This window comes from Podarcis raffonei, chromosome 1 (genome assembly GCF_027172205.1).
Source record: "Podarcis raffonei isolate rPodRaf1 chromosome 1, rPodRaf1.pri, whole genome shotgun sequence".
Lineage (NCBI taxonomy): Eukaryota > Metazoa > Chordata > Lepidosauria > Squamata > Lacertidae > Podarcis > Podarcis raffonei.
Genome location: NC_070602.1, coordinates 44,756,508 through 44,784,029, shown reverse-complemented (window position 1 = coordinate 44,784,029; position 27,522 = coordinate 44,756,508). Strand labels below are relative to the sequence as shown.

At 42.2% G+C, this 27,522-nt stretch overlaps 1 protein-coding gene across 2 annotated transcripts; it reads left to right on the top strand.

Moving 5' to 3' along the window:
* The first annotated feature begins 149 nt into the window (after window positions 1–149).
* TMEM87A (transmembrane protein 87A) lies at window positions 150–27,050 on the top strand. 2 transcript variants are annotated; one of them, XM_053383749.1, is made up of 19 exons: window positions 154–366; window positions 3,573–3,633; window positions 5,572–5,669; window positions 7,166–7,282; window positions 8,091–8,180; window positions 8,441–8,606; window positions 10,850–10,911; window positions 12,577–12,760; window positions 13,188–13,287; window positions 14,065–14,158; window positions 15,650–15,721; window positions 18,579–18,687; window positions 20,323–20,381; window positions 20,585–20,688; window positions 21,567–21,640; window positions 21,931–21,992; window positions 22,602–22,657; window positions 23,121–23,151; window positions 24,681–27,050. In XM_053383749.1, exons 1-19 carry the CDS (start codon window positions 205–207, stop codon window positions 24,720–24,722), a joined length of 1,743 nt encoding a protein of 580 aa, XP_053239724.1. In that variant the 5' UTR covers window positions 154–204; the 3' UTR covers window positions 24,723–27,050. The 2 variants fall into 2 exon arrangements, with proteins under 2 accessions (XP_053239716.1, XP_053239724.1); XM_053383741.1 differs by lacking the exons at window positions 15,650–15,721; window positions 18,579–18,687; window positions 20,323–20,381; ... (4 more) ...; window positions 23,121–23,151; window positions 24,681–27,050 and adding an exon at window positions 16,696–17,469 and having other exon boundaries at window positions 150–366.
* Window positions 27,051–27,522: the final 472 nt, after the last annotated feature.

The window sequence follows — 27,522 nt, the reverse complement described above, 5'->3', positions numbered from 1 at the left end:
GTGACGTCCCCGTCCCCCAGTGACAACAAGAGGTTCGTGACGTGCGGAGGCGCCGCGCCCCGCCCACCGCGGTGCGCCGCCTGAGCCAATCCGGCGCGGCCCCATCACCCTCCCCGGCCGCTGAGCCTGGCGGGCCTGGGGGCGGAAGGGGCGGGGCGAGAGTGCCGGAGCGGGTTCTGCTCGTGACACTTCGCTGCGGAGGGGATGGCGGCGGGAGTGGCGTCGCTCTGCGGGATGCTGCAGCCTCTGTGGCGGCGCCGCCGCCGCTCAGGGCCGCCGCTGCTGCTTCTCCAGCTGCTGCTCGTGTGGCCGCCGGGCCCCGCTGCGGCCGGCCAGCTCTCCAAGTGGCGGCTGCCGGTGCCCATGGTGAGCCAGCAGGGCCCCTCTCGCCGCCTCCGTCCCGTCCGGCGGGCTGCACGGACGGGTCCCCGGGAGAAAGAGGGCTGTCGGGGTGGTGGGGACCGGCCGCCTTGGGCGGTTCTGGCGGCTCAGTTTAGGACCCCGGCGAGCGAGTCTCCTGACCCGCGTCGCCAAGCTGCACGTGTGAACAGCGCAACCCGGAGCTTCCCTCCGTTCCTGCACGCTGCCTTGTCGCTGCTCCAGGTGCATCGAGGGCCGGGGGCCTTGCTGGCTTCTCGTTGCATCTGCAAAGGCACTGCCAGCGCAGCGTGACTGCGGGGAGTGCGGTTTAACCGATTTTACGCACCCGGGCAAGGGTTTGCTCTACTTCCTCGTTTTGAACACCACGTTTAATTCGATCTCAAACCCTGCCCTCCTAACCTGTGGTCCGTGAAGTAATAACCAGGAAGAGTAGCTCCCTGAGCAGGTGCAGAGTGCATTTTCCTCGTCACCTCATTATTCGCTGCCTCCCCCCCCCCCCGCCACGCACTGGGAGATAAAGAGATAATTGTTCTTGTGGTGCCAACACGTTGCCAGGCCGAGATCTCAGCCCCAGACCAGGGTTTTCCAACAAAAATTGCACATTGATCACAAAAAATCGCCTGATGCTAGCTGCTAGTAAGGAATGGTTTAATACGGATAATTGGATCTGTCCAGAGTGGTGAACATGCATGGGTGTGCTGTTTGTACAAAAAGCGAGAGACGGTACAGGTGTTGTTTTTCAGAGATAATCTGTGCAAATAACTGCTCATATGAGCAGGCAGTGTAGGAGGAGCAATTCATGGAGAATCACAGTAGTTGTGTCTTGTACACAGAAGTAGCTGCTGTAATCTTATGTGTGTCCCTGCTCCAGGGTTACATTGCTCACAGAAGAGGATCACTGTTCATTTGTGATGGAGGTAGTAACAGAATCCAGGACCTCATCTTTTTCAACCAGAGTCCATGGCTGGAATATCATGTGGGGTTTTTGTGTGGGTTTTTTTTTTGGTGGTGATAATATACTCTTTGTAGGATTCCCATTAATTTTATACTTATTTAATTTCCTCCACACCCACCAGAGAGCTTTGGTATGTGTGCAACACTCCTGTGAGTTAGGCTAGCTTGACACAATGGGTGATACTAGAATACTGAGTGAGCTTTGTGGTTGGGTTGGGATTTGAACATGGGTCTCCCATTTCACCACATTGGCACCATGTATCTATACATGTGTAGCCATTTTTTCCTTTATAGGCAGTTTTTAGTATCTGATGTACATTGTATGCATCACAGCCTTGAGCTGCTCAGATACTGACAAGTGTCTCTCTTAAATGATGCTGCCAAGTTGCCAAATGCAATGTTTGCTAACTGATCCGCATTTAAGGCAGCACACATGCAAATATGTGAAAACCCACTGACATGAGAGTGTTGTCACAAGTTAAATGAACTGTGTCACCCTGTTGTAAAAACCAAACCCTTTATCCTGCAAAGTAGAGTGACTTATGCTAACACCAGATAATTTATAATGATCTGACGAACACTGAAAAGAATTGTAACACTCCTGTTTCCTGTGATTTTTGCTTCTGGTTTATATGTGTGGCCAAATTATCTTCACTGCTTGGCTGAACGGTAAAAGATGAAGGATTGGAATAGACCCACTGATTTAAAGACTAAGTCTGACTCAAATCTCAATGCTTTTATCTCCTGGTTATGAATACACTGCGGTAACTTAGCACTGGATAAATTGTTGACTATAGCTCTCAAGAGATCAAAGGTATATGAATAATATGTGAATTAATTGACATGTCTGTGCCACTCTTCAGAATTGAGTGCAGGTAGTTTGCAAAAAAAAATAATAAAATTATAATACAGTGGAATCCTACACATGTTTTCTTACAAGTTAATGCCACTGTTCAGTTGGACATATTCCCAAGTAAGTGGGTACATGGCTATTAGCATTTATGTGGTGTTTTCCCTCAGTGCTAAAAGCACTTGTCATACATCATCTTAATGATGGAGCTGTACAGCTTTCTCCACATGACTAATAGAGACTGAGGAGATATATTTGGTGTTGGCTGGGGCTGATGGGAATTGCAGTCTTAAATATCTGGAGAGCACCTGGTTGGCGAAGGCTGGCTTAAAGTATCAACTGATTTTATGCCTGAGTAAGATTTGAAATTAACTCCTGATGCCTGCATGTTTCACCATCACCACCAACAAGAATCAATCAAAACGGATCACCTTCCTTACTTAGGAGTTTTTAGCACATGCATGTTCTTTGCTTGACAGCATCAAGTAATGACATGGTTGTGTGAATGAGCCTTCATAGATAAAATACCAGCATTTCCTGATGGTGACGCATGTAAATATGAAAAATAAAGTAGTGTCACTTTAAATAATGGGGCCAGATTCAACTAACCTGTTGTGCTAGTAGAAGCAAGTGCAAGGACCCCTTCTAATGAAGCCAGGCTTTGCTCCTCCCCTCCATTTCCTCCCCTTGCATTTCCTCTAAATCCACTGTGTAGGGTTGGGAGAATTCCCAGAATAGTGCACCATCTGGGAGGAGATGGGAGATAGTTCCATCTGGCAAGTATTAGCGCACTGTTGAATTCTACCCTATAATTCTTCGTGGAATTCATTTAGATGTGACCCATCAAGCACTGAGTAAACAAGTGGTTTACAGCAATGTATGTACCAACTTGTGATGCCTCATCTGTCTATGTTTACTCAGAAACATAGTAATTAATAAATAATTTCTCGTTTCAGTAGGAATTATTCCCAGACAAATGGGCAGGTGGCTGCAACTTTAGCACTTCCCATACCTGCCATTAATACAGCAACACGTAAGAGTACAAATGTAATGTGTATACAGGAGTACTTGAGATCGGGGTGGGGAACTCATGGCTCTCCAGATGTTGGCCTCCACCTCCCATCAGCCTCAACCAGAACAACCGATGGCCAGAGATGATGGGAGCTGCAGTCAGGAACCATCTGGAAAGCTACAGGTTCCCTTTTCCTGCTTTAGATCATGCTTTTACAGATACATAGAAGTTAGACATTTTTGGGGTAATATAATATATTCTTATTTACCTAGTATTATTGCCAAGTAAAATATATACTAACTAAAGTTTTCTCATTTATATATGATGGCCTTCCATTCGAGCTTCTTCTGTTTGCTTCCTTTTTTTCCTCTATAGGAGAAGAATTTATTTAACTTTGGAAAGATTCTCTTCAGCAACACTACCATTTTCCTAAAATGTAAGTGCATTCATACTATAGCTTATTGTATAATATGGCAGGTATTTTGTAATAGTTGAACAAGGCCCTGTTGGCCTTGTTTTTAAGACATCTGAAGGCAACCCTGTATCGGGAAAATTTTAATGTCTAATGTTTTACCATTTTTAAAGGGCTGTAAGCTGCCCAGAGTGGCTGGGGAAACACAGCCAGATGGGCAGGGTATAACTATAATTATTAACATTATCTTGATGAGATTTTTATCATCAAACAAATCTCATAAATATTACAAAATCACATACAAATTAATACAATCACCAGAGTAATTCACATACATAGTCACACTACACAAGAATAATTTAAACGCACAACCTACATTCAGAGTCACTCGGCATTCACTTTCCTTATACCCACCGAATCACTCTACTCAATTCTCCCTTTAATGAAGCATTCAAACATTCAGCTAAGCATTAATCATGTAGCAAAAAATAAGTCTGCTAAAAACAAAATTGGCATGTAGAGCTTCCAAGCATTGCCCAAAATTTGTTTGCAAGGCTAATCAGTGTAATGTCCATGGACCATATAAAAAGGTAAAGGGACCGCTGACCATAAGGTCCAGTCGTGACCAACTCTGAAGTTGCGGCGCTTATCTTGCTTTATTGGCCAAGGGAGCCGGCGTACAGCTTCTGGGACATGTGGCCAGCATGACTGAGCCATTTCTGGCGAACCAGAGCAGCGCACGGAAACACTGTTTACTTTCCCGCCGGAGCGGTACCTATTTATCTACTTGCACTTTGATGTGCTTTCGAACTGCTAGGTTGGCAGGAGCAGGGACCGAGCAACGGAAGCTCACCCCATCGCGGGGATTCGAACCGCCGACCTTCTGATTGGCAAGTCCTAAGATCTGTGGTTTAACCCACAGCGCCACCCGTGTCCCTTGGACCATATACATATAATCTAACAATGCCCCCCCGGGTGATTGATTTGTTAAGTTGACTACATTGGTTGTGCATTCTGGAAGTTAAGCTTTGTTCAGCATTTTACTGCCTGTCCCTGTTATATAGATTTTATTTCTATTTCAAAAGGGCAGCGTGCATAAAAATGTCATATGTTTATTATAACTATTATAATTATTTAAATTTATATACCGCCCTATACCCACAAGTCTCAGGGTGGTTCACAGGATAAAATTACAATATAAAAGCACAGAATACATAATCCAAATAAAAACAGGAACAACTGAATACCCCGCCCCAAGAAAAAGAAATCCTCACATTTTAAAAGGGCATTGGATGACAATCAACCAAAGGCCTAGTTAAAGATGTATAGTGTGTGATAGATTTTCTGGTCAGGCCACTTTTAAAAACACATAAAACACGTAAAAGGCACAATATAAAATGGCACGGCAGTGAACTGTAAAGCTCATTTGTTAGCCCTTTTCTTCTCTTGATACAAAGGGAGTCATTTGTTAGTGTGAGCTTGTGGCATTTCATGTTTTGTCCTGAAGGTTGCGTTCTTGGCATTAACTACCCTGTTTATCAGAGTTAACCATATGGCTAGATGTTTGGGATGCAGCTCTCTCAATCTTCCTGCCTCACTGCAATGTAATAAGCTGAGGTTCCAAATTATGACAGGCTGCTGTGTCAGCAAAGCACTCCTTTGTATGGAAAGGATCTTGCCATGCTGGATTACTTGCGGTTAGTGCAAGTGCTGTGCTAGTCTATCATAGATGATATGGTATGTTGAGTCCAATATTTGGATTAAAAAGCATTATTGTTATAATTGTTTCCAGATTGCCTAAATATATAATATGTTATTCATAAAACAAAAAGAAGACTTGGGTTGTTAAGGGAAGCCCTCATAGTGGGGTTAATTAGATGCTATCAAGAACCTTTTAGTAATACAAAGAGAATATGATGCTTCCTGTGTTTCTTAAGTACCATACTTCTCTTATTTCTTTAGTTGAAGGCGAGGAAAGTGCATGCGATCCATCTCAAGGCTACAATGTCAGCTGGTACTTGAGGTATTGTGACTGCTACAACGAGGTCTTCAATTTTGGGGTAAGGAATTGGCATTAGGAACGACTGAAGTCATGCAATCTGTTGCTTAAATTATGCAATCTGCAAATTATGCAGTAGCAAATAACCCCAGCTGCTTTGATAGTTGAGCGTAGTTTGTTAGCCACTGTTGCCCGAGTTAGAGCTGTGCTAACTTAATTGATTTATGTTCCACCACATCCTTACAGGTTCAGGATATAGTATTTGGCCTCTGTCTCCAACAAGTTCACAAACTAAATGTGAGGTTGGCTGTCTTGAGGGAACAAAAAGGGGCAACTAAAAGTAATATCCAGGCCCATGAGCAGAGTTCTAGGGTACATGGCTAGGTCATTGCAAAGTCATTGGCCAGACACTTTGCATGTCCCTCCCACTTGGCTTTTAAAGAACAGGGGAGGCAGCGCATCATTCATGTGGTTCTTGTTCCATGTGAGAAGGCTGAGCTTGCAAGTGTGCACTCCTACTGGGGGCAGGGAGAGTCCGTCACAGACGACAGTGTGACCTTAGTACAGTGGCACCTCGGGTTAAGAACTTAATTCGTTCTGGAGGTCTGTTCTTAACCTGAAACTGTTCTTAACTTGAGGTACCACTTTAGCTAATGGGGCCTCATGCTGATGCCGCACAATTTCTGTTCTCATCCTGAAGCAAAGTACCTGAGGTACTATTTCTGGGTTAGCGGGGTCTGTAACCTGAAGCATATGTAACCTGAGGTACCACTGTAATGGGACCCAAGTTCAACCCTCCGATTCTCCCTCCACCTCGAATTTGGCCAGCCCTGCTGATTGGCCAGCCTCCACTTCACCTGTCCTAGGAACTTCTCTCAGGAGGTGGGACTGACTCAAACAACTACTCCTCCCTTGCTGGGACATCTGACAGCAACAACAAAGTCGAACCCTCTCTCGTGTTGCTGATTGAATTCTCCCCAATAATGCCAAGGTTGCAAGTTCGAGCCCCATATGGGACAGCTGCATATTCCTGCATTGCAGAGGGTTGGACGAGATATAAAACCAGTGCCCTTTAATGGTGTCATGAAAGGAGCAAACAAAGCTGCCTTGATAGAAGACATTTCGACCGTCCAACCCAGTATTATCTCCACTGTCTGTAACTCCTTAGGGTCGCAGGCCACAATGTCATTCCTTCAAAGTGTTGTAACAGCCCACAGGCATAATTTCAGTATTTCTATTTTAACATTTTGTCTAACGCTCAACTAGATTTTTAAATTGCATTTTGATATGTATTGACTTTTTCCTTATGATTTTATGATTGTAATATGTGTGGCCCGCTTTGAGATTTTGTTTTTTAAAAGTTATTTTAAAAATGAAAAATCAACCTGTCTTTCACATCACCTGTTACCGGATCCTTTTAATGGGGTGCCTGGCATTGATGTTTTAGGTGAGATGCAGGGTTGGATATCTTTTCAGTTTCTTAGCTGCTTGTTGAGTTAACCCCTTGTTTTCACTGACCCTTCAGCTAGATAGAGTCATGCCTTGTTGTCTTGACAGGATGAGCAGGCAGAGGTTTACGTTGGAAGTACTGTAGAAAACCGGCCCGGCTGGCCAGGATACTACGCCATGTCTTCGCGCTACTTCCCCAACTGTTCTGAACTCTTCAGACCGCAGGTAGGGTGGAAGGAGGCAGGGTGGGGGGAAATTGTTGGAGCTAAGGTTTTCTGGTGGCTTGAAGGTACACATATATCCATATTACGGGCCCTGAAAGAGCTTGTGGCATCGTGCTGCCTTTGCAAAAGGCCGTGTGAATTACTAATGGACAGAAACTCCCCGAAAGATGGTGTTACAAGGAGACTGGGTTCTGATTGAAGTGTGATGTTTCCATTTATAAGTCCTATTTGGCCTGTATGATGTTTTGGGTGCATTTTATTTGCATTTTAATTATTTTTCTATTCTCTTTTTTATGTAAACTGCACTTGGAGCTTTTATTGAAGGGTGATATTAAAAAATGGCTATAACTAAGTAGGTAGAATGTTGCTGCATTGTTGTAATATGACACAATATGGAGTTTTTTGGGTTAAGCAATTATATAGATATTGATATACAGAATATTTCCCTTTTTTCTTTTTTGAATTATATTATAAAATGTTAATATGTATTACATATTTAATTAAAAATGCTTCTTTTATTACTATTTTATTAGAGGGCGTATATTGGGACAATATGCATTTTTTAAATCTAAAACTTCTGCATACTTGAACTCAGTCCCCACATAGTTCTGTGTCATTGTAACACTAAGTAAAGAGTATTTTTGCTTATCTGAAATTCTAGCTATCCATTTTTTATTTCTTCTGGAACACACACAAGTATATAATGCTTTGCCTGTATGGGGGTTGTTTTTTGGGGGTGTGTGTGTGTCTTTGTGTATATATATATGTGTATATACATGCACATAAAGATTTTTTAATTTTTTTACTAGATTTTCTACAAAGAATTTGTTCACCCAGAACCCCTCTCAGGTGGAAAACAAGAGGATGGAGCAAACTATACCATTGTATCAGAGAATTCTGTAAGTATGAGAGAGGTGCTATATAATACAGGAGAGGATCACTTTTGTGTTTGACCATTCTTGGTCCCTCTGCCTGGTTACTGGTTGGCTTGTGTGTGCTGCTGATAATGTCTGTGCTTGGCTTTCCCCCATTAAAACCACTAGGATTTGAAAATGCCTAATGCTGATTTCATAGTGCACATGATAGATTTGTACAAACTGTATGCTGATTTGTGGTTTAGATTAGATTGCACTCCTTTTCTCTTTCTTTTTTCTCCCAGGCAATGAATGCTGTGATGAGAACCTGGCAAGATGGTCCTTATATCTTTATTGTGCAGATTGGAATTGTATCCTCAAAGGATGCCAATGTGAAAACTAAAAGAGCGACAAGTGATGAATTGCCAAAAGTTACAGCTTCCTCTGAGCCACAGGGAACACATTTTCACAGTGAGCCATGCGCAGTAGTACATTGATGTTTGAAGTTTGTTCTAAATGCTTAGACACCACTCACTGTTTGATCTCCAGGATTGTATCTGCGGCAAATTTTCAAAGTGAGCCTTGAGCTTGCTGCAGGTGTAGCTGTGGATGCCAAGTGTTGTCGGACTGGATTCCAGAAGGGGAAGGAGGCAAGAGTTCATTGCTATTGTATACCAGGCCTTGGGCATTCAAGTGTAGTAATGGCTGCAGACACTTCAATTCTTGGAGTCTATTTGATACTTCCCCCCCCCCAGTTGGCGCTCCTTTTTCCTTAAGAGCAAGAGAGAGAAAATGGTAGCCCCATATTTAGCTAGCTAGCTAGATACAATGCTTTTTTTCCTTTAAAATGTTTAGGGGTACTCCTATTTCCCTACTCATAATAAAATACTGCCCCTCAATGAGGCCAAACTTTGATTCACAAAATGTTTAGGGGTATGTTTCCCTCTGCTCCCCCCCCCAAAAAAAGCACTGGATAGATGTTTAAAATCCCATGTATTTCTGGAATGTTGCCAATACATGGGGACTTCTTCATAAATTTCAGTAGAGAAAAAGGAGAGGCTCAGACCACTCCTTGTTCTGCCATTAAAGGATGTGTATGCAGGCAGTAATCTGATTGTACTTCTTCCTGTATTTGAATGAACAGTCTGTTAAAGAAGCAGTTTGCCAGCTCTTGTACTACTAGATTATGTGACCATTACAAGAGTAGAGGCTGTTACTTTCTTTCTCAGTGTACCATGAACCCCCCCCCCAAAAAAAAATACTTCCATAATTGCACTGTGGAGAGCAAAAGCAAGAAGAATTCTGGAATATCCTTACATGAATTCACTGAATAGCATAGCTGTCAACTTACAGATTTGAAAATAAGGGACCAGCAGCCTTGAAAATAAGGGACCTGCAGCCTCACCTGTTCCAGGCACTCCAGTCTTCCTGTCCTCCTGCAGTCTGGTCAAACTCATGCTGGTAGCTTCGAGAATACTGTCCAACCAACTTTGTAACCAGAGGTTCAACTGAATAGAATCTGAATCACATGCACCACAAGGCCTATGCAGCCTCAACTTAAGATGGCTCCCCAGCCTCGCTTTGCACTGCAAAGTTTGCAGCAGCACATGCAACAAAATGGCGTCCAGCATTCAAAAAACCCCTCCGCTTGCATTAACTAGCCACACACAAGGCATGCAAGCTCCACCCCCCAGTCGTTCTTAGACTTCTTATTGGGTGAGCAACACAGCCAAGCAACACAGTTGGAGCCTCCCTCCTCCCTGGCCGGCAGGGAGGGAGGGAGAGGAGCTGCTTCCTTTGAAATTTAAGGGACATCATTTAAGGGACATTTAAGGGACATCCATCAATAAGGGACAGTGGCGGGACATGGTGCTGGAATAAGGGACTGTCCCTTCAAATAAGGGACACTTGACAGCTATGCTGAATAGAATCTTTGTGGTCACTGGTTGTTACTGCTACTATTACTAAATTGTTGTGAGTTGCTGCTGTATGTTTTTAGTGGTTGTGTTGTTTTATGGATTTCATATATTGCTTTTATTTTGTTTGATTTTGCTGTAAACCGCCCTGTGGTCTCCTAAATACATAAATCTTAAAAAAAAAAAATTGTAGAGCTGGAAAAGATGCAGAAAAAGTCAAGCACAATAATCTGGCAGCTAAAGCAACCACCCAATGGGAAAGGTTGTGATGCTTTTTAGTTTGGAAGGTGGGAAACGGTGAATAGGAAGGGACATTGTGCATTATAGGGAAAGCATGGATAGATTTTTTTCCTTCCTCATAATATTAGAACCCAGGGCATCCAGTGAACAGTGAGAGATGAAGGACAGGCAAAAATAAGTACTTCCCCCCAAAAAAATTAAATAGTTGAACTTTGGAATTCACTGCCACAGCATGTGATGATAGTTATTAACTTATATTGCTTTAAAATGGCAGTTAGACGAATTCATGGAGGATAAAGCTATCAATGACTGCTAATAAGTTATGATGGCTATATTCTGCCTCCCAGGATTAGATGCAGAAAGCCTCTGGATATCTTCTGGTGGGGAACCAAAGTGGGAGAGGGCCTTCCCCTCCTCCTTGTGGGATTTCCAGAGGGATTTGGTTTGCTGCTGTGCAAAACAGGATGTGGGACTATATTGGCTCTTGGCCTGATCCAGCAGGCTCTTCTCATGGTCTTATGTATTCCTGATTCCCTACTTGTGCTTGTGTTTTGGCAGTGATCGTGGAAGTGAAGGGTCCTTATGAATACCTCTCCCTAGCAGATTATCCTCTCATGATCGTAAGTTGATGCCCGTGGTTTGTTTCAAGCACAAATAAGTTTTCACAAGTCTGGATGACAAGTGACCATTCTCAAGGAACTGGGGGTTGTGGGTGTAAGCTCTGGGGCTTAAGCCTAGCATCAGATGTCACTGTTACTGAACATTTTTTGAGTGTTGTTGGCGCTGGACACTGTGCAGAACACAGAAGCGAAAGGGTCCCTACTTTAACAGCTTAGAGGCTATTTCAGATGCACAGGAAAGTGGTAAGAGATCAGAGGCCAGAGACTGACAGTGAGTGATGGGGACAGCATAGTGGAGGAACAGGTAAGTGTGGGTTAGGATGGGTCAGTAGTAAAAAGACTATACAGCTATGGTTGAGAAAACAGACACAGCTTGAGAAATGGAAAGCGAGTGGTATTCAACTAAATTTTACTCAGAGTAAACCCCTTGAAATTAAGGGACATCACTCAGGTTCATTGATTTTTTTATGGTTCTGCTCTGAGTAAATGTTAGTTGAATTCCACCCAGTGTTGTTCATCCGGGCGCCCGTGATGGATAGTTCTTTGCAACAGTTCTTGCATGTAGTCTTTAATCGTCAATGTCCAATTCACCTTTCAAGTCAATCCTTCCCAGGGCACACTTGGACCATTTAAAATGACATGGCAGTATGCAATATCTTTTTAAGACCCTTTCTCTGAAAGCAATCATGTAAGCATTTTCTTGCAATGTAGAAGCAGGTATTGTCAGTATAGCAATTAATGCAGAAATTGAATTTTTCAGGTACAATTTTTTTGCCTCTCACATGGTAAAATCGCTGTTGCTTGTTTTGTATTTATTTCTCTTCAGTGTGTTGATGCTTCCTCTATTAATGCCAGAGTGCTTTAATGTTGCCCTCTCTAGACAACTCTGCTACCATGCAGGAGAACCATTGATCCTTCTTTTTGTGTAAATAAAGTGGTATTGATCTTCTTTTTTCTGTGGGAAGGTGAAATCCTTTTGCTTCTGTCGGAGATAAGATGTTTCCTTGTAAAACCAGGAAAGTGCCTCAAAAGGATCTCATTAGGTCAGGGAAACAAAAGTTTATAGATACAGTCAAACCTCGGTTTTCAAATATCTCAGCTGCTGAACATTTCGGAAGCTGAATGCCAAAAACCCCGGAAGTGAAAGCTTCCGTTTTCGCACATTTCTCAATTTTCCCCGTTGAACTTGCTGACAGCCCTTTGATTCTCAGTTTTCGACGTTTCGGAAGTCAAACGGACTTCTGGAATGGATTGTGTTCGAAAACCGAGGTTCCACTGTACAGACCTAGGAGACAGAGTCAAGCTTAGCTAAATTCAGTGAAATCTTTATTAGGGCCCAGTGTTAGCATGTGGCATACAGGGAGAAGGAAGAGAGAAGATTAGCATTTGTAGCAACACTACCAGTCGAGGGAGGCGCACAACCAGCAGTAGTTTGCGGAGGACACATTCAAACCTTATGCCAGCCTTGCCTTTATTCTTTTTGAATCTTAGTCCTAAAATATATTTGAGGGGGCAGTTCCCTCATGCTCATTTTCACCTCTCACATACTTACTACTTAAACTGTGAAGAATTGTTAGATGAATAAATGCAGATAAGTAAACAGCTACAGAAATGCTGGTTGTAACTGGTTGAAATTGAAGCCCTTCTTTTGTCTCTGTTTCATAGTTTTTCATGGTGATGTGCATTGTGTATGTGTTGTTTGGAGTTCTGTGGCTTGCGTGGTCAGCCTGCTACTGGCGAGACCTCCTGAGGATCCAGTTCTGGATTGGTGCAGTTATCTTACTGGGAATGTTAGAGAAAGCTGTTTTCTACGCGGAATTCCAGAATATCCGCTACAAAGGAGAATCTGGTATGTGGGAATAACATTGTTAAATATTTCTGAGGACACAAAAACATGGATTATTTGAAACCATTGATCCATTAACAATTTTATTTTTAGTGACAGAGTAGAAACATACAAATCTTCATCTCTTGTCACTATCTGTAGCTGATATCTGTCAGTTTAGCTTTTGTGGAGGGAGCAGTGTTTATTTGATGAAGACAGCTAGATTATCAGTCATGGGAGCATAAATCTTATTTCTGAAGTGGTTTTGCATCCCGATCCATCCTTTATGTGTGGATTAGTTAATGGATATTATTCTAAACACATTTACTTCAGAGTTTTGTGGGGCATGCTTCCAAATAAGTGTGCTCAGGATTTCAGCCATTGTGCAGATATCTCTCTTACCTGCGTATTGTGTACTGTGTGTTTTATCCTGTGCATTCTTTGTTCACAGTCCAAGGGGCATTGATACTGGCAGAGCTGCTCTCAGCACTGAAGCGCTCACTCGCTCGAACTCTTGTGATTATAGTGAGCCTGGGATACGGCATCGTCAAGTGAGTACTAGTGTTGGGCAAGCAGCAAAGTGCTCACCCCAAAAATCATTTATTCTCCTCGATCATTAGGATCAAACTCCCGAGTGTCCCTCAAGGGTGTGGGTCCTCCATTTCACTTCTAATGCTGGAAATTCCCAATGCCAGGCCTCCTCAGCCTGCTACCACTCTTCCTCTTCTAAAGCCCAGACACCAGATCTTGGGGAAGGGGGAGTCTGTAGGAGGTGAAGGAGGGCTCCAGTGATGTTGGGAGAAGGCTCAGAAGGAAAAGATGCACTCTTTCCCCATTGAGGATGATGGGACTGAACCACAAGTGGAATTGAAGTGAATGGTCCGTTCAAGATGGGCTGTGCCCACTTCATTCTGCTTGCTGGAAGTTGTGTGTTCCTCCTTTGAATGCTCACCCTGTTTGTAGTGAATTCTAGCTTGTCTGAAATTTCATACGTTTTGAATCTGTGTTGTCAAAGGAGTTAGATGCAGTTCACGTCTACTTGACCAATTATGATGGAAAACAGTTAATGCAGCAATATGAATAAAACTGGCTAGGACTTGCTCTTGGGTGTGTTTCACATCCAAATCTGATATCAGCAGTCCTAGGAGAATGGAGGTGATTTGCAGCTGATATTATTGCTCTTTTATAATCCAGAGTTCCCGGTTAGACCAGTTGCCTAGATGTGAAAATGACATTGGAGATGACCTAGATGATATGACTGATGTAATCTATACAGCAGATATATGTCTTCCCATTGTTTTTCATTTTTCCCTTTATTCTTGTTTCAGACCTCGCCTTGGAGTTACTCTTCACAAAGTAGTTGTGGCTGGAGCTCTCTATTTATTATTTTCTGGCATGGAAGGTGTCCTTAGAGTCACAGGGGTTAGTAATCACTTGCTGCAATTTCATACCTCTCATATACAGACCTTCACTTCCTACTAGGCAAGGCTGTATATATGCAGGTTCCACTTACTGAACACAATGCATTCTGTGGAACCTGTTGGTTAGGCACACGTTCATATAATGAGTCCACAATTTCCACTATTTACTATGGAAATATTTCTAATGTGGGATTTGTCAGATCTCTCCCCACCCCCACTCCCGTGGTTTCTTCTTGAAATGGCTGCAGTTAACCAGCAAAAGAGAGACAAAGGAAAAAACAGATTTGTCCAATTTCTCCTGCTCCCTGATTTGTTTGATATCCCTCCCATCCCTCTGTGGTTTCTGCCCCAAAGTGGCTACTGCTGAACAGCAAAGCCCAAACAAACTAGGAAGTAAGGAAGTTGACTGTTTGGATGTCTGAATCTGCGGAGCATATTTATTTACCTGCCAATAAGTGAATTTTTGGGTAGCAGGTATGCAGTTAGTGGGACCTACGTATAATAGGTAATAAGGGATGTTTGAATTTTATTGAAAGAGCCTTTTTACTGTGCATCTGGTCTACACTCTTTCCACTAAAAATGTTTAAAAAGAGGCTGTTTGCCCCTTATCCTACTGTACTGTAATGTACTGTAAAGGCTTGTGCAGATTAATATTGATTTTTGTCTTTTGTGACTCAACCCTGCTTTGTTCCTATTATATCTGTTGCTTCCTTTGTGTGTGTGTGCGAGCGCGCGCACACACACACACATTCAAAAGATAAATTTCACTGACAGTTCTTCCTCACTTTCATTTGGTTTGCATTTCTTCATTGCTATATGTTGTGCAGCTGTGTAATGTTACAGCCCCGTGTGCAGAAAGGTGATTATGCCTCTAATAGGAGAACCTTGAAAAGACCAGCTAACCAGCTGTGAATACACTGTGTAGATAATGCAGATCTGTGTCAGGTGGAATAAAGTAGAGATAGTGTGCATTCTTAGCTGCAGTAAAATTAGAAAAGGAAGTTCCTTCTTTTTTTAGTGGATTTTAGCAGGTGATCATGGTATAAGGTGGTATTCAACTAAGTCATAGAGTGGGCCCATTGAAATCATACTCTGGGCGTGATTTAATCAGATATGCTCCACAGGTTATATTATCTGTTTCTAAAAATGTAGCTATATGTTTCTGGAAATCAGGAAGTATAACATTTTTGAAATGTTTTCCCTGAGTTGGGTTTTGAATAATAACAACATGAAGAGGAACATGAGTTTTACATAAATCATGCGCAAGTCAGTGATAGCATATAGAGCTGTGAAGTCACATGGCTTTGACTATCCTTTGAAGAACATTTGCCCCTGGGTGACCTGTTGTCCTGTGCTTGATAGAGGTCAACTGTGTAGCAGCCATTGTTCCTCAGTTCTGTGCTGGGCCCTGTTTTGCAGGAGTGGTTCATCTTTTAATCATGCATTTATCATGTATTTCAGTAAACTGATTCTCTTTTTGGTACTTTTCCAGTCTTTCCATGGTGTTACAGCTGTGGTAGCTAACTTCGGGCTGTCTATCATTGACTCCTGTATTATTTATTGGATATCCTTTCAGAAGTGCCGTAGTACGGTTTGCATTTATGAACAATGTCAGTATAAATCCTGGATGTTTGGTGATTGAGAAAATATGTTGTACGAAGAGGTATGGGAAGAAGTGAACAGCTAGTTAAATTACCCTTGTATCATTCCTTCCTAAAGCTTTCCTAGTTTGTTTTTAGAGCTCAGCAGTGAGTAAGCCACCTTATGAATGAACGGCAACATTTGCCAGAGCTATGAGCAATAAGCAGATGGTCCAACCACAGAAATTTCAGCATCGGTGGGGTGTAAATCTCAACGGTGTACTGAAATTCCATTGATTTTGATGAGATTAACACTCCTTTTCTTCCCTTTGATTGTGTGTGCTGTAAATGTTACGGTTTATGGCTGGATGTGTATTTTGCACTATGTGAGTTCTTGTAAAACCAGGGCAATCTCCCCTCACTGCTGCTTGATGGAATGGTTCTTGCTGGGTGTCAGAAATATGCAGCTTTCAATAGATCAATAGCTTTCCTGTCAGGCAGAATGGCTGGACAGAACTCTGGTCCATCAATGGAGCCTTAAACTCCCGGTGCGGTTTTGGATCTAGAAAATATCTTAATGCTGTGAATCTGAGGGATCAGGATTTGTATCTTTCAGCTTTTCTGCAACATTTTTTTTTTTAAAATTGGCTTATTACTAACCTCTTTTTCCTTTCAACAAAGAAAATACATATTTGGTGTTCTACATTAATGTAATAACTGATAATAATAATAATAATCATCATCATCTATTTACACCCCACCCATCTGGCTGGGTTTCCCCTGCCACTCTGGGGAACTGCATGCTTGGGGTTGCAGTCCTTTACACGCTTCCCTGGGAGTAAATCCCACTGAACTCAGTTGGACTTCTGAGTAGACATGCTTAGGACTGCGCTGAAAGTCTTGAATCTTGCTTCCAGTCGGCCTTGGTCTCAATGCCTTTTTCTCTTTGTCTCTCTAGGCACAGAATGATCTTGCCTCCTTGGCTTTTATTCCACTGGCTTTCCTAGATACTGCCCTCTGTTGGTGGATATCCTTCTTCACTGGCTTATTTCAAGGACTGCTATTTCTTTGGAGTTGGGTTTTCATGGTGGGTGGTATCTACTGCAAGTGTTCTGCCCGATTCTGTTGTTGCTTTATTTTCCTTCACAAACAAAATTTCTTTAAGGTGGTCATCCTAACTCCACTTCCAAGGGGAAAACCTCCATTGAATTCAATGGAATTTTCTACCGAGTCAGAATGCTTAACGCCACACTCACAGTCTGCTGACTCAAGAACATGGTGAAAGATGTACTTTTACAGCTAACATGGCAGATCTGATAGAGTAAGAAATGGCTGCCAGTTTTGGAGATGACCTTGGTGCAGTGATGTCACTGGCTTCTGATTGCTGAGGTGTTTCCTTCACATTTCTGTAGCAGGAAGAGCTATCTCTACTGAAAACATTGCGTGGACAGGCGGAGTCCCCCAAACCCTGGGCGGCCCCGTGTGGAATAACAACTCAAGACAACGTGCTATGGGATTAAAATTGGCCACGATTTTATTGTGTTTCAGATGTGGGTAGACCTTGGCTCAGGCATTGGGCATTTATCCCTCCCAGTCCCCCACCGCGGATCTGGGGAACATTAGGGTTATCCAGTATGTGGGGGGGATGGGCTGGCTCTGGAGAACATATGTTCAAGCAGAGTGAGCCCGTCCCCGTTACGCCGCCTTCGCAGGGGAGAGCAATGACGACCTCTAGGCGTACGGCCAAAGCCTCCCCTCAAACAACCCCTTTAATGGGGAACCCTGGTATCACTGCCGCAGAGAGGACAGAGGCGTGGGTCACCGCTGCACGCCCTTCCCCGTTTAGGGAAGATAGACTAAAGGATTCCGCCCAAGGCCAAAGTTGTGACGTTTTGCTACGGGAAAGGCAAACCTGCCAATGCAGGAGAATTCCTTTCCGGCCCTTCAACAGCGACCCTGACGTAGCAGCGCCCGCGTACCTGTGGAGAAAGGATTAACTTGCAAAAGAAGTCTTAACTGAGGGTGGGTAGGGTGGGAGAAGCTCTGGAGCCAACTGAGATTCCCAGGTAAGAAGCTCCCCCTATTGTGTGGGCAGGTAGTCCCTCCCCCTACTTGGCCTGATCACCTTGGCAACGCCTCCCCAGGCGGGATTGGCTGAGGTAGGCGGAGACCTCCAGGTATCCCACCTGGGGAAGGCAAAGCCAAGCCTGTGCTAATGCACAGGGGCTGTGCGCGACTACGCAAAGGGCGCCCCCCATTTAATGTGGGGAGCTGTCATTATGTGCAGGCTAGCCTTCAGAAGTTGGATAACTAAAGTGGGCAGATTTGTTCCTTATCTGCAAATAGATAGCTCTTCCTGATGCAGCCTCATGTTCTCCTGCAGCCCTCGTGTGGACACCACTGAACGTTGTGTTCACATGTGTGTGCTTAACACTGGAGATCTATTGTTTGAAAACAAGTCACTACATTGATGCCCTGGTATCATAGAAGGTCCCCACACCATCGCTGCATATTCTGTCTGTGTGGGTGGGCTTATATGCCTTTTTAAAGTGAGAAGCCTTTGAGGATCACCATACCAAAGCATTTTTTATAGCCTTATGTGAGCACCACAATATTTGAGTCACTGCTGAGTGTAAGTGGTAATTGAAACACAGTGTCGGAATAATGGGTGTCTTGATTTGTAGAAGTTCATTCTTTATTTTAATAGGCTACCATTACTTCGGGGTTCGTAAGCTTAAGGGTCAGTTTGATATGTTAGTATTTCTGTGTATATTGCATCGAATACCTTTAGTAATTGGGCTGTGCCTGTTGTCAAGCTTGATTTTTCTTGACTTACCATACATATTCATCAGTTTGACTCAGACAATGAAGTTGTTAAAACTTAGGAGGAATGTTGTGAAGCTCTCGCTCTACCGACACTTCACCAACACTCTAATTTTGGCAATAGCAGGTGAGCTTTAGAAATATTTCCTTCCAAAATGTTTTACGGGACCTTTTTGAGCCAGATGTTATTTGAGATATCTACCACTCCATTGTTCATTCTGTCATGTCTGTGTTATAGTTTGCCCTCAGTTCAGTGCCTGTACCCTAAATAGAAAGTGCAGAGAGCTGTTTGACAGTGGTGCAGACTCCCTCAGAAAGTGGTGGACTCTCGGAGGTTTTAAATCAGGGGTTTAAATTCATGACCATTTGTCATGAATGCTTTAGTTGAGAGTTCTCCTTGCAGGGGGTTGGACTAGGTGATCCCCAGGGTCTCTCTCTACAATTCTGTGATTCTATGAAATAAAAGGGGATGCCTGAAAACAAATAAAAAAGTTCTGATTTCATGACTTGTTGGCCGTGTTTGGACACAACGCTGAGTCATTAGCTAAGGTTAAATAAATCACATTGTGCATGAGCATTCCTGCTTTGTTCTTCCTCTAGTGGGGAAAAAAAACCATGAAGTGGCTGGCTTAGTGTTATGTCTGAACTTGGACTTGCGGCTTGTTTCTCTCCAGGCAAACTGCAATCTGAAATTAAAGTTTGTTTTTGGCTTCCTGGTCATGGCTTGTTTCTCAGTGTTGCCTGCAAAACAGTGTTTGTTTGTATTTTGTTTCTTCCAAGCAAACACAAGCTTTGGATACAATGCCAAGCCAACCATTCCTCGCCCCAACAGGCCTACTGAACTTACTGTCAAGCTGCCAGAGCAGAATTTTCATTCCCCTGTCTTTTATTTTCATTTTCAAGGTTTTGCTCTTACTATACAAAGTCCTTAAGAGCTTGGGATCAGTTAAGTAAGCCCCATATATGCTTACTTATCATTCCACGTTGGTTAGAAGTTGATCTTTCAGCAAGGCAGCCCCTGTGTTTTGGAACTCCCTGCCTATTAACATCAGGCAGCTGCTCTCACTATATTGCTCTAGACACTAGCTGGAAAGGCTATCTAGATATGTAATTGTAAGTCTGCTTACAGATGTAGACTTTGCCTGGATAAATACGACAATATTTGGAACGAGTTTATACAAAATGTAGTAGGCTGATAATATTTACATACTGTAAGTGATAGGATAATAATATCCAATTTATAAAATAATTTATGGGTTAGAGTATTTTTTGTATATATTCATATAATATTTTTCTCCCCTTTACACATTTTTGTGCCTTTTCTTTTTCTTTGTATCTATTTCTTTATAATTGAAAACCTTTCAATAAAATATTAGTATAAAAATAGATGTATAATTCTGCATTGCATTTAAATTTTGCTAGCTTTATATGTGCACTATTGATGATAATTTTATATTGTTTTACATAAAATGCTTAGAGATTAGTCTAGATTCAGCAGTTTAGAATTCTTTCTAAATAAATATTTTTAGACAGATTTTAGATACAGAACAAATGCTCAAAGGGGCTTTTACTGCACAAAGAAATGTGCCAACTGATGACCACAAGCCCAATAACACACATTGCTACTTGACACAATCCCCATGGTTATAGATGATTTAAAAGCAAATAACCTAAAATGTCTTAATCTTAAAAGAGGAGTTCTGCAGTTCATTTGCAGTTGCTAATATTTCACCAAATGTGTGTGTTTATCTCCACTCTTTAGCATCTGTTGTTTTTATCATCTGGACCACTATGAAATTCAGGCTGGTAGACTGTCAGTCGGTAAGTGTGATGTGACTTTTCCCCTACCCCAAACTGCTATGGAGAGTATGCTTTTGTTTGATAAGCTGGTGGCTAAGGATTGTGACTGAATTTAATACAAACTCTGTGCCTTGCTTCTCCTTGAAAATGTTGGCATTTCTCTCTCTCTCTTTTAAGTGGTTTTTCCTTCCTGGGTGTGTATTTTACCTATCTTTTAATAACAGGATTGGCGGGAGCTGTGGGTGGATGACGCCATCTGGCGACTTTTGTTTTCAATGATCCTTTTTGCCATCATGGTTCTTTGGAGGCCGTCTGCCAACAATCAGAGGTATAACATTATCTTTTATTTTTTATTATTGAAAACAATAACACCATAACAGTCACGTCCTATAGATCAGTTGATCCACAGCAGTCCTCGCCAACCTGGTTCCAGCCCAACAACATCTGGAGGGCACCAGGTTGATGAAGACTGATTCAAAGCAGCCATCTTGTCCTGTCTGACTACAGTGGAACCTTGAGTTGCGGACGTAATCCGCCCTGGAAGCATTCAGAGCTGCCGCGTCTTTGCGCGTCCACAGCGTGATTTAGCGCTTCTGCGCATGCGGCGAAACCTGGACGTAACCGTTCTGGTACTTCCAGGTTTCCTCAGGACGCAACTTGAAAAGATGTAACCTGAAGCGGACGCAACATGTATTTCTGGTATCCAGTAACTTTCAGATGTAAAACATGTAACCATTACACATGATAATAACACGGGTGGCGCTATAGTCTCTTGGGCTTGCTGTTCGGAAGCTTGGTGGTTCGAATCCCCACAACGGGTTGAGTTCCTGTTTCTCTGTACCAGCTCCTGCCAACCTAGCAGTTTGAAAGCACACCAGTGCAAGTAGATAAAGAGGTACTGCTGTGGCAGGAAGGTAAACAGCATTTCCGTGCGCTCTGGCTTCCGCCATGGTGTTCCATTGCACTAGAAGCAGTTTAGTCATGCTGGCCACATGACCCGGAAAGCTGTCTGTGGACAAACGCCGGCTCCCTCGGCCTGAAAGTGAGATGAGCACCTCAACCCCATAGTCACCTTTGACTGGACTTAACCGTCCAGGGGTCCTTTACCTTTACCTTAATAAAGAAAGAAGTCTGTGAAAAATGTGTGTGTGTGTGTGTTTGTATTTCTGTGTATGTGTGCTTTATTAATTTTTTTCTTTCCAAAAGGTTTGCTTTTTCACCATTGTCTGAGGAAGAGGAGGAGGATGAACAGAAGGAGCCAATGCTGAAAGAGAGCTTTGGTAAGAAGAAAATCTTCTGCTATATAAATGCAATTTTAGTTCCAGTGGCCACCCTGATAACATTGCCCTGCTTCCCTCTCCCGGGAATTGCTTCTCAACAAGCCTATCTCCTGTGCACTTACCTGAAGCCATTTAACTGGGTTCTATATTCCTTCCCCCTCTGAGCGTGGCAAAGAAATAAGATGTTGGGGACTTTTATTATAGATTCACATTAAAACAATAATAAGCTTGAATCATAATCCAGGTGGCACTGTTGAATGAGCTTTATTTCTTTCTGGTATCCTACACAGAGGGAATGAAAATGAGGAATTCAAAACAAGAGTCAAACGGAAACCCTAAAGCCAGCAAAGCAGTAAGTTTGATTCTCTCATAGCTAGTGTTGGAGGTGGTGGTGGTGGAACTTAGAAGAAAATTATTTTAAGATGCTTGACTAGATGATAAGATGCTCCTAGGAATCTGCCCATACGTCATATGGCACAATTGGTGCCCAGTGTTGGCTTTAGGTGTGATCACCAGAACATAACTGTATACAGGCCTACTGTATATGAATTATCTATTGTAGCCATATTAACTAACTATTTTAGAATTAAAGAAGGAAGGGAATGTGTGTGTTTTTAAATTGAAAATGGCTCTTGGGTACTGGAAAAACAAGGCATTTTGGATATTACATGTTTCTTTAATTGCCCTTTAAAAGGAATTTTTTTGATAGTTTTCAGCTTAGTTTTTTCAAATCTTTTTGTAAACAATAGATTTTCTTTTTATTTAAGATGTCGTAATTATTTATATCCTCCACAAAAAATAAGCGGAAGAGACAAAGGAATGTCAAATATAGTTAATCACCTTTTCCGTAGGGAAAATTTACACAACATATTTTTGGTGGTTTCATAGCAAAATGTTATTTTTAAGTAGAATAACCATTTCTGAAACACATGACCTCTTTTTTTTAAAATAAAAAATCTAGCAGGAAGATGATTTGAAATGGGTGGAAGAGAATGTTCCTTCTTCGGTGACGGACGTGTAAGTACATGTAATTTGACTTATATTTATAGTAAATATACTGGAAGCAAAATGAATGAAAACAGTAATAATTTTCTCGAATATTGGTAATGTTGCCAGTTGCATCCTAGAACTGGTGTGGACTTTTTCTGGTTTCTGCTTGTGGGGTACCAGCTAGCAGTCCCTAATACAGACTCCAAATCCAACTTGTGACCTGCTGCTACTTGCTGCTGCAGCCCATGAAAGTCCCTGTTGGTCTGCATTAGGGACAAGGACTATTGCCAGTTGCATTTATTGTGCTTTCTTTTACACTGTGCTGTAAATCTTCATTTGGTAAAATGTACTTTCTGCTCTAAATCTTAGAAAACTAACTACCTGCATTTCACGCTAGCACTATTATGATAAATTCCCGGTGGTAATGTTTCTTGTCAGTACTGTGCCTGTTGTTAAAGTTCTTTCTTTCTTTTCATTCCTCTCAATCCAGTGCTCTCCCGGCGCTTCTGGATTCTGATGAGGTCAGTAAACAAACCTTCAGCAGCAATTTAAGTCTTGTGACACAACAGGGGAGTCATGAGCCCAAGTATTAAGGAAATGATTTTGGCCTCAAAACTGAAATGCTCTATCCGTTCCAGTCAGTGCATCAGGGAACTAATAAAAGCAAAACGGAAGCACTGTTAAATACAGATCAGAGCTTTTATATGACGCAAGTACTTTGGAACTTTTAACCATCTGATTTTTTATTTTATATGATTTGCTACATGGAGCCACTGCTTTTTTGACAGTATTTGAGGGCAGGGCTGTGGCGCAGTGCTGGAGCACGTGCTTTGCATGCAAAATTAGATTCAAAGTAGGTAGGGCTAGCTACCTTCAGTTGCTACCAGTCAGTGTGGACATTACTGAGTTACATGAACCCAGTGGTCTGACTTTAAGGCAGGTTCCTGTGTTCTGTTTCACACTTTTAATTAGTGGCTTGCCATTTAATAGACATGACACAAAAGAAAAAAGGGACTTTGACGGGTGAGGACAATAAACAAAATTCAGGATACCAAACCTGATTGTTTCCATCTCTGCTCATGAGAGTTGCATCAGTTTTGAATTGTTAATTTGTGGCTTCAACTTCGTTGTTAGCCGCTTTGAGTTTTTCGGGGGGCAGGATAGATATGTTTTAAATGAATGAACGCAGTTACTCATAGTTAAAGTTTGATTGAGAAGGAGGACTAAAATGGAGTGAAGCTTTGTGGGCTTTTAAAGAGACTTGAAAGATTAGAGAAATGATTTCACTGAGGAATTCTGGTTGTGCTCTAGGCATATGGAGTGGAAAGGTGAAATGGAGAATATCCTTTAAGAGCAAACAACCTTTAGGCAGCTAAGTGTAGTAGGGTTGGTTGACTGAAGGTCATGGGAAAGAGTACATTGGGATATTAGGACAGATTGGGTGGAACTAGTTTAGAGAGTTGTAAGGGCAAGGACAAGGGGTTTGTGTAGGCAGTAAAAGGAACAGGAAGCCATTGCTGGGATTTGAGGAGTGATGAGAGATGAATGCTGCAAATTCAGCAGACAAATTCTGAGCATTACAATATGCATTCCAAGCCCATAGATAAGCATTCAGAGTGTGTTTCAGGAAAACACATTTTCTGTTCAGTCTCTGACCCGAGACATGTATGACTACCGTTTGCATACACTGTGATTTCATTTTCATTTTCAGTATGGTAAAGTTCCTTGCAGTGTGACTTCTATCCATTATTTTTTGTGCCAAATAGTTCTTCTGGGCGTGCTCCTATCGGATATTTTCCAAGCTTTCAGTCAATCTTTACGGCATGTAACAGTTTTCACTTACAGCTCAAAAGAATGTTCATCACATGAATGACAAAAGTCACATGATGTTCACTTAACGATGCCTAAAAGGAATTAGTTCTAAGTATAACTCCTGTTAGAGAAGAAGCATTTGCTTTGTGTTTTAACCTTTGGATAGTACACTAATGTTAACATTAAAAAAAGAAAAGAAATGTGAAACCTCATTGTGACCCATATATTAATATTGCAGGAAAGAATGATCACACATTTTGAAAGATCTAAAATGGAATAAGGACAGTTTGCTTGACAAGGCTTCCTGCTGTTGAAGAAAGGAAGAAACGTTTTTCTCCCATGGAATGCTGCATTCTTCTGATATGTTCTGTGACGTTCACCTTTGGACATTGTTCTCAGAGGAAAGAACATTTTGCTTGGATCACTGTGGAAGGAATCACACACATGTTGATACACCTAGGAAAATGTTTGAATTTGCATTGCCGCTGCAAGTGTGGGTTTTAAGCCATTTAAACGTCTTGATTGCAGCACGTCTTTAATTTTTAAACATTATAGTCAAGCTAAATCTAAAACTGTTCTAACAACTGCCTGAGGAATGGTTAATTCAATATTACAGCTAAATCCCTCATGTTTTAACCACAGTGGGAAGAGGGGAAGAGTGATTGATGGTTTCCCCAAACCAGCACGGGTGTTCCAGAGACAAAGGCAAGCTCAAGCTTATAGACAGGTACCAGCGATTGCTCAGTAAGATGCTACGTATATTTAAAAAACTCTGTATCCAGCATCTGGGACAGTGTGTGTAGGATTGAATCTCGCCAGCCCAGTAAAGGACTGGTACCCATGAGAGATGCCAGAATCAACCATCTGTAAATGAGCCTTGCCCACAGTAGTGTGCATGCAGCAAACTGCTGTGTGCAGTAATCTATGGATCAGGGTCAGTGCCTTGCATTTTTATTGGATGTAGCAGCTTCTGACTGAAGATTCTGGTCCTGGCTGGTGAAAAGGAGAAAGTTTTAGAATGAGAACTCCTAGTTATGGGAAACAGTTAACGCATCACGAGGGAAGGAGGTATTTGGGGAAATTTAGGATTCCTAATATTTTTGGCAAGATCAAGTGCAATTTTATTCACTCTACTGTGTAGGAAAGATGGTCTATTTTAAGTTTTGCGTACGTAGATGCAGTGATCGCTTACGTGTTTGGTACATATCTCGTTGCTGGCAATGGGGTGTGAGCATGAGCAGTTAACTATTCAAATCAGAGCAGAGTGCAATTTAATTAATTTTAAAAAAACAACCCTCAGCACTTATTCACTGACCTTGACCAGCCCCATGCCTTTAGCCTGTGCTTCTAATATTGTTGCATTGGAGCATATTCCATAGACTCACAAATGCACTTGTGTTGGAGTCAACCTCCCTATACATGTTGACTCTTTGAATCAGGCCTGTTCAGGCTGTGACCCACCGAGTCCATTGCAGCCCATAGCCGTGTCTGTGGCTTGTCAAATGCTTGACAACCTACCTTCCTGTTTTTGCAGCTCTAGACAGACAGCAAAAGCAGTTGGGGTGTGTTAGGCCACAAGTTGTGCAGTCCTATCCTAAAAGTTTATGTCAGACTAACCTGTCCTAGATGTTCACATATTCTACACAGAACTGTGACTTCAGATAGCAGCTTGTTCCTGTTGCTCTTCTCAAATAACTCCTGAATAGACCTGGTGTCTGCACTATGTATCCTTGCCAGCTTCCAGGTCCCCCAGTACCTGTCCTGGGATTATTGAGCCACAATGTGGCATCATTCTGATGCAATGTAGGAAAGTTAAAGTGGTGGCTCATAGCCACCTGCCATTGCTTCCAAGTAAATCCATGTCCAGGGGCCCAGGGCCCACCTGAGAGCACCTCCAAACCTGAATCTGGCCCTAAATACACATTCATATACCATATCCAACACTTTGTCAATTTATAAAGTTCCTAATAGCCCAGTCCCTAGGGCCAGAAGCATCCTATTATACTTCCAGTGACTCCAAACATTCTGCTACAATTATTCCCATCTAGTCACCTTTCAGTTAGTTGTTCCTTGTCCCACCTTCCTTCCTACTATGATCTTTAATAAAGAGCCACCTCTGACAACACGCTTTTATAATTAAATGTATTTGAAAATTCAAGTACCTCACAGGATTTTGTAAAAAGAGATTCTCAGAAAATTAAGCCTGTCACTGAGATATTAAAAGTCCTGTAAAGGGGGCAAATTGTTTATAACAACAACATTCTCCTGCAATAATTTATGCAAATATGCTGTTTTGGGAAGTTTCTGTTCTGGGTGTCTTGTGGGAGGGAAGGATTTTTTGGGGGTATTTTTCAAATGTTAGTGCCAAAATTTGGGCTTCATTGCTGGTTTTTGACACTTTCAGCCCTCTAGCAGCAGAACCTGGAATTAGGATTTCACATTAAATGTGGCATTGTTTGGATTTTGCTTTCCAGAGGCGTTTTAGCTGTACTTATGTATAAGTGGTTTGGTAATGGGTTTTCCTGTAACTTACAGGCACTCTTTCATTTGATTCAATTTGCAGTTGCAGATTTCTGTTCTGTATAATAAAATTCTTTTTTTTCTTAAATCCAGTTTTTACGTGTAGCTTTCTGACCTTTAAGCTTGATTTCTTATACTTGTTTGCTAAATGAGGGCCATAAAGTATGTTGACTGGGCACTGTATTTTTGCAGAAACACAGTCTCCTTTATGAACATATCAGTTCATAAAGCACATATGGGCCTGCTTTCAGCTTCCTGTCTTTGGGAAGTTCAGCTTGTGGAACTTGTTATATCTTACACATCAAAACGGGTTTTCCCCCCAGGGCAGCCTCTCAGTTTTGGCATCAGAACTGCAATATGCTCCTTGTATATGCAAATGGCTGACTTATCATAATTGTTCCATAAGCCAGCCACCGACACAGGGGGTTGCAGGTTCATGCTCTGACATCTCCAGTTGATGAATCCAGGTATTTGGATGGGGAAGACCATTCCATGAAGTGCCTTGGAGATATGCTACCAGTCTTCATACAGTGTTCTGAGTTATTGACCAACAGTCTTGA